At 37.1% G+C, this 8,263-nt stretch overlaps 1 protein-coding gene across 1 annotated transcript; it reads right to left on the bottom strand.

The window, feature by feature from the left end:
- Positions 1-5,526: 5,526 nt before the first annotated feature.
- LOC148268785 (uncharacterized) lies at positions 5,527-5,925 on the bottom strand. The gene has a single exon (XM_088212077.1). The coding sequence runs from the start codon at positions 5,923-5,925 to the stop codon at positions 5,527-5,529; it is 399 nt and encodes a 132-aa protein (XP_088068203.1).
- Between the last annotated feature and the right edge of the window lie 2,338 nt (positions 5,926-8,263).

Genomic DNA, 8,263 nt, shown 5'->3' with positions numbered 1-8,263 from the left:
ATTACTTAGCTCTCAGGTCCACACATACAAGGTCACCCAAGTCGCCATCTTTATTGCCCCAAGCAACAATAGTGTCAATTGTCTCTGACAGTAGTGGCATCGACTCTTCCTGATAGTAATGTTCATCCCAGTGGAACAAACCCCCCCAAAACATGGGTTAGTGGCTCTAGCCAGTAGCTACAATTACCACTACCCTCCAACGAAAACTAAAAAAAAATCATATTTAGACTCGACTTTGTAATTATAGTTTAAGTTTTAATTATTTCTTCTTCAAATCTGCAAGTCCTCGAAAACTAATCAATATATACTATATTCTTTATTTATTTATTATTTATTTAATTATTATTTTCCACTCATTAAAAAGTCCATTATAAAATTTCCTAATTTTATTTTATTAATTATAAATTTTCCCAATTTTTTTATTATTTTTCTTTTTAAATCTTTTATTTAATTTAATTTAATTTATTTATTAATTCCATTCCTTTCAAAAATATCCCTTTCTAGTTTAATTTACACCATTTCCAATTTTTACTTTATTATTATTATTTTCTTCTTTCACATTTTATTTGATTTCATTTATTTTATTAATTTCCCAATTTTCAGAAATCACCATGCATGGGGGGGGTTTTCCCCTCGAACTTGCGACTGGGGTATTTTTTCCCGGCCCGCACCCGCAGCCTAGAAGGCCTGTTTGCATGCACAGACCCCTCGATGTGTGTACGCCCGTCAGGTATGCACTGTAACTCCCCAGAACCTTTATATTCGGTACTGTGTTTTAAAATTTCCTATTTTACATGATTGATTATGTTTAAATTTTAATCTTCATTTAAATTATGTTATGCATGATTTTGTAGTTGTTTTAAATTTTAATCAACATTTAAAATATATCATGCATGATTTTATTTTTGCCCAAAACAATTTGGAATTTTTTTAAAATAAAAATAAAACGAAAACAGAAAACATGTCGGAGAAGGACCTGCAAACAAGTGGGAACGGCTCGGCCAGCGCCCATGTGCCTGCACGCACATGCCAACTCTGCACGCGAGGCTGTCGCATCGCATATGGGGCTGTCCGCCCATGTCTGCGCACGCAGGCTGTCGCATCAGGCTACACGTGCCTGCACAGGCTGTCGTGTCATCCTGGACGCGCGTGCTGCCCACCTGCAGCTCGCAGCCGCATGCAAGGGCGCACCTTGCATGACCCATTGACAGACGGCTTGTTCTGTCTGTCCCTTCAACCCTACCCGGTGTGCATGGCTGCCACATGGGTGCATGCACACCATGTGGGGGTGGTTGGTGAGCCATTTGGCTGATCAACGACCACCGTTGATTGCATGTGATCCAACAGATCCCATGCATTTAGGAAGGCTATTTAAAGCCCCTTCCCCTCCTTCCTCTTCACAAAAATTTATTCTTCACTTTATAAGAAAAATTAGAGGAAAATTTGAGAGAGGATTAGGGAGACCGGAAGTTTGATTTTCTTCGTATGATTTATGGATCATCGATAACTTTTTTCATTTTTCTCAAAATCACTAACAGCCTCATTGAAACTAAAGTTTAAAGATTTCGGAGGGATTTTTTAGTATTTTTTTTACTTTCCTAAGTGAAATTTATAGAAAAATTAAGTTAATGATTATTGATTTATTTTTAATACGTTCAAATAAATATTGTTCACAATTATAAATTATCGAATATTTGATGAGTTTGGATATATGTCTTTGATCTTCGTTGAAGTGAAAATGCATGCTTAAATTAAACTTTAAAAATGATTGATGTGCATGTACGGATTTGGCCCTTTGCTTTGCCTTTGGGTGATGGCGGAGAGGATTACTCTGTTGGGCATCAACTCGAAAAAGTGACCCATTGGTGAAATATGGGTGTGAAGGCCTTTATAGGTCAGGATAGGTTATGACATCCTAAATACTTAATGGTAGAAGGGAGCTCGATAACAAAAACATCAATGAGTGCTAATAACTAAAACATTGAAACGAAAAATAAAAATTTCTTATACAAAATTTAAAATTTACATTACACCTCAGACCAATAGTTGGCTATCAAAATATAAATACACAAAGAAAAGTCATTTAAATATTTACAAAGAGTCATCAGAGTGCAAGCGATATAGAGCACTTGTAACTATCCTAAGGGTCCGAAAAGAGATCCAGACAACTTGTAACTATCCTAAGGGTCTGAAAGGAGATCCAAACAAGCTTAAGGGGCAACACATTGAGCACATCATTGCTTTCATCATTTGGGGGCACAGACAACTTGTAACTATCCTAAGGGTCTTAAAGGAGATCCAAACAAGCTTAAGGGGCAACACATTGAGCACATCATTGCTTTCATCATTTGGGGGCACAGATTGAGAATATTTAAACTACACTGTCAAGGTTTAAAAAGTAATTAACAGTTGAAGAAAAAGTGTAAGTTTCACAATAAAATTAAGTTACCTCATAAGCTTCCATAGATGAACACATTTTAAATACTTAGAGAAAATCATCATTTGACTTATGAAACAGGTGACCATAACAACACAATAAAGACAATAAAAGAACAAAACATAACATGAATAAGCACAATAAAGGCAATGAAAGAACAAAACATAACATGAATAAGGAATCTAATATAATCTATTCAAACTAAGATTCACAGTAAGAGCACCATCATTATTTAACCTCAACTATATCTATGTTTTTATTAAGTCTTTTGTTGACATTCAAGCAAAACTATTCTAATATATATCTGAGGGTAGAGGGGATTACCAACTACCACTGTGAATGAATAAATCATTTCATTTTTCCCATTGAGGTAAGTTCATTTCCCATTTTGGGATAGTTCCACAATGATATTGGGTTAGTTCTATAACCATATTGGGATAGTTCCATAATGATATTAGGTCATGATAGGATACAAAAACAACACCCTTGTCACAGACTATATTCCGTCTTATAGGATAATAATCGGAGTTACTTACTTAAATCACATATATTCGAGTTAAGTAAAATAACTTAACTTTATTAATCATAACAGAATCGCAGAAGCGTTACATCCCTTAAATGTAAGACATAAACATATTTACGAGGCTCTAAATTTTCTTACTTACATTACTAAACAAAAGTACAAAACAGTAACCTTAATCTCAGAGTTTAGCTTCAAAATTTTTTTATAAAATATTCTAATAAGTGATATGATGAAATCACATCATAATATATGCAATATATAGTTTCTTTATACATAACAAAATATATATCATAAAATTTTTTCAAAATAGATATACAAATCAGAAGACGAATGCACAAATCAGAAAACAGATTCATAGTTGCTTCATTGTATACTTCATCACTATTATGAAGGGTTAATCAGTTATCATACATTATACATAGGTACACATACTTATCACAGATTTCCTATGTACTCAAACATGGAACGATATACATGAGTATCTTGAAACACTGCTACCCCTTGAACACGAAATGGTTAGGGCACACAGATCAGATTGTTTCTCCATACACTCGAACACAGAACGGTTATGTATGGGTATACACTTATCATTTTGCCAATACACCTGAATACAAAATAATTATGTATGATCACATTAAAGTCTAGCATAATGCAGGTGCTTTTGGAATAACTTCTTTCCATAATGAGTGATGCAGACATATTGTGACATCCCAAGTTCTAATTAAAGCAAATGGGTGTCAGATACAGATTCAGAATAATGAGTGCATGATAAAATTTATGCAGCAAAATCAAATCATAACAAATTCCTTACAAATATATATAATGTTCCAAATCAATACATAAACAGAGGCCAAAAGTGGCTAAAAATACAAAACATAAAGGCCACTTCTTTCACTATACTACTAGATTCATCAGAGTGCGTGAACAGTCATGCATTCAAACTTGTGGATCCACGAGATCACTATAGACTTCTAAGGGTAGGCTACTTGCGCTTCCTCATTTTCTTGCTTATATGGGAGGAGGCATGGAAAGAGTGAGTTCCATATGCTCTATAAAGAAAATAATATTAAATTAACATCGTAAGATTTCAAAAGTTTATTATTTTATTTTACTGTTTAGCTTTCTCGTTTACCTATCTCACCATTATGAAAACAATTTATTTGAATACGAAAATGGTACATTAGCACAGAAGATCAAATATACATAATGTCAGATAATAGAAAAAATCAAATAAATTATGAAATACACAGATAGTGCGATATCACTCTCGTCAGAGGGCATGCTGTCATCCATTAGGAGCAGTCCTCTTACGTCTTTACAGACTAGATAGAGGATGGAAAGACAAATACTCCTAAGAGATAAAAAGCTTAACGAAATACTTGATGCAATATGCATTTCAATACAGATACACTTTGGAACATACAGGTTTTATTCTATTTTTATCTTTTTTTTTTACTTTTACTATTACGGATTATATATTACATTTATTACATGCAAATTCATCAAGTGTCTATAATTCACATGGCATGCTTGAAAACAAAAATAATTCGACTCATTTGAACACAAAGTGATACAAAACAGACAAAATAATAATTATATTAAATTTACTTATCTAAAAATACTCCTTAAGATGTCGAAAGTAATACTAGATTTCTTACCAAAATCTTGATGTTTTCTTCTTTACCATTTTTGTTTCTTTTTTTTCTTCTCTCACTAATTTGCTATATCTCTCTCTCTCAACATTTGAAAAATGGAAGAAATGGATGTCTGAAGAGGAAGGGAAAGGGAAGGGCAATTTATAAAATTTTAAAACTGTTGGATTTGTGCCACATGGCAAAATCTAGTGAAGAGAGAGGAAAAAAGATTCTTGGGACAAAAAATGAGGGAGGAAAATTTCCTCCACCGGTGGTGGTGGTACACTACTTGAGGTGGCAGAGCTCCGGTTGGTGCACTGCAGGCTAGCTTGCAGGCACACAAGCTTACTACCGCGCGCGCAGGCCTACTGTGTGCATGTCCTAGGCGCACAGGCCTGCTGTGCGGACGGTGCGTGCATAGTGTGCGGCACTAGTTCGTGCGTGAGGTGATGTGCGGATGGCCCCCCTATGCGTGACAAGACGCACGCGCAGGTCCTAACCCTACACTGTATGCATTGAGGGGACATGCGCGTTGTGCACACGTCTCGTGCGTGTTGGAGTGCGGATGGGTCATGCGCACTATGCGCACGCTCTACGGCCATTGTGCGCACGCACACAATACCAAGAACCTGCGCGAGCAAATCGCCCTCTAGTGGGATTTTTCTTGCGGGTAGTTTTTTCCTGTTTCACCGTGTTCTTATTTTTTTCCAAATTTTCATTTTTATTTAAAATAAAATAAAATAATTTAAAATACATAAAATAATTTAAAATAAAATAAAATAAAAATTAATAATAAAATAAATCAAAATCACGAATAATGAGAAATGTTAAACAGCGTAAATAGTTAAGTTTAAGGCGCCCAAAGACCTGAGTAAATAGAGTTTCCAAATCATTTTAGCACAGTGATGGGCAGGGTGTTATATCTCTCCCACCTAAAAACATTTTGTCCCCAAATTTGTCTCGAATAATTCAGGATACTTTTTTCTCATTTTATCCTCCAATTCCCACGTCACTTCTTCCGGGGTGTGATGCTGCCAACGTACCTTTAGAATTAAAATCATCTTGTTACGTAAGACCTTATCAATCCACTTGAGAATTTCCGCAGAAACCTCATCATAGGTCATATCTGCCAGTACTTGCACCTTATTACGAGGAATAATATGAGAAGGATCAGGGTGGTACCTCTTGAGCATCAAGACGTGAAAGACATTATGCAAACTCGCGAACTCTCGGTATAGAGTGAGGCAGTATGCCGCAGGTCCAATGCGCTCGACGATCGTAAAAGGTCCCACATAACGAGGGCTCAACTTCCCTCTCTTTTCAAAGTACATATTGTCTTTGTAGCGGTAGACTTTTAGGAAATTTGATCTCCCACGACAAACTCAAAAGGTTGCCTACGATTGTTGGCGTAACTCTTTTGGTGACTTTGGGCAATTACTAAATTCTTGCGGATGATTGTGAACTTTTCTATGGTCTCCTGAATGAAGTCTGGTCCTAAGTGGCGTTAGTTCCTGACTTCACTTCAACAAGTAGGGGAATGTCAAAGTCTTTCATACAAAGCTTCATACGGGGCCATACTGATGCTGGAATTGTAGCTGTTATTATAAGTGAATTAACAAAGAGGAGGATACTCATATCAGTTATCACCAAAGTCGAGAACACAAGCACGTAACATGTCTTTTAATGTTTGGATCGTACGCTCTAACTGACCATCAGTCTGGGGATGATAAGCGGTGCTGAAGTACAACCCAGACCCTATAGCTTCTTGAAAGCTGTTCCAAAAGTGAGAAGTGAACAAGGGGCCGCAATCGGATACAATGGATGAAGGAACTTCATGAATTCAAACAATCTCATCAACATATAGGCGGGCTAACTTAGTGGTGGAGTCTGTGCTTCGAATAGGTAGGAAATGGGTAGTCTTGGTCAGCCTATCGATATTGACACAAATGACATTTCGACCAGAATAGGTCCTGGGCAATTTGGTGAAAAAATTCATAGTCACGTGCTCCCATTTCCATTCAGGAATTGGAAGACTCTGTAGCAAGCCACCAAGTCTCGATGTTCTGCTTTTATCCATTGACAAGTAAGGTATCAGGAGACGTAGTCAACTATATCATTCTTTATTCCTGGCCACCAATATTGTCCTGTCAAGTCCTGGTACATTTTGGTACTTTCGAGATGAATGGATAACTTGGAAGCATGGGCGGTCTTAAGTACATTTGTGCGTACAACAATGAAGACCCAAATTCGGTTCCAAAATATGAATAATCTGTCATCAGAGATCTTAAAATTAGGAGATTTGTTAGAATTGAACTTACCTATATTCTTGATGAGTTCTGGGTCTGTGGCCTGTGCTTCCCAAATCTTTATAAAGAGATCTGGTAGGGCTCGGATCTGGGTGAGATAAGTGCCTTTGCCATAATAAGTAAGGCAGAGTGATTGTACAGTGTCCATCATATTCCAACTGGAGGCCATGGTTTGGGCCAACACAACAACCGCCATTTGACTTAGAGCATCGATGGCTATATTTCCTCTCCTATGGTGATAAATGATCTGGCAATCATAATCTTTTAGAAGATCCATCTAGTGTCTTTGCCTCATGTTTAACTCCCGTTGAGAAAAAAATGTATTTGAGGCTCTTATGGTCAGTGTAGATTTCAAAAATTTGACCATACAGATAATGTCGCCATATCTTCAGGGTAAAGATAAGGGCTGACAGCTCCAGGTCATGGGCAGGGTAGTTATGGTCATGAACTTTGAGCTGTCAGGATTTAAAGGCGACTACTCTGCCATGCTGCATCAAGACACCCCCTAAACTAATATGAGATGCATAACAGTAGACTTGGAATCTTTGCTCATTGTAAGAGACGATTAACACAGGGGTAGAGTTGAGATGACACTTTAGTTCCTGAAGCTTTCACTATACCCATAATTCCAAATGAAGGGTACCCCCTTTCTGGTGAGTCGAGCCATATAACGAATCCGTCAATAAATCGTTGGTAGTAGCCTGTTAAACCAAAGAAACTACATACCTCGGCCACATTGGTGGGGGAGTCCAGCTGATTACTGATTCTACCTTGGACGGATCTACAGAAACTCTTTCACTTGAGATTACATGACCGAGAAAAAAAACTTTATCCAACCAAAAGGAACATTTGCTTAGTTTGACATACAGTTGATTTTAGCAGAGAGTCACCAACACTTTAGCCAAATGCACAATGTGTTCCTCATGGCTTTTGGAATAATCTAGAATGTCATCAATAAAGATGATGACGTACCGATCCAATGCGTGTATGGAAACTTAGTTCATTAGGTCCATGAAAGCTGCTGGGGCATTGGTTAATCCGGACGACATCACCTTGAACTCGTACAATCCATATATACATCGAAAGGCAGTTTTGAGAATATCTTTTTCTTTAACTCTCAACTAGTGATACCCAGTTCTGAGATCGATCTTAGAGAAGACCGTGGCTTCTTGTAGTTGATCAAAGAGATCGTCGATCTAGGATAAGGGGTACTTACTTTTAATGGTCACTAGGTTGAGTTCCCTATTGTCCACGCAGAGTCGAAGGGTACCATTCTTTTTCTTTACGAACAACACCAGAGCGCCCCAAGGAGAATGGCTAGGGTGAATGAATTTTCGGGTGATAAGATTAGAAAGCTGATGTT

Source organism: Carica papaya, chromosome 2, assembly GCF_054855325.1.
Source record: "Carica papaya isolate Zhongbai chromosome 2, ASM5485532v1, whole genome shotgun sequence".
Classification (NCBI taxonomy): Eukaryota; Viridiplantae; Streptophyta; class Magnoliopsida; order Brassicales; family Caricaceae; genus Carica; species Carica papaya.
This window is presented reverse-complemented; position numbering and strand designations above follow the sequence as displayed.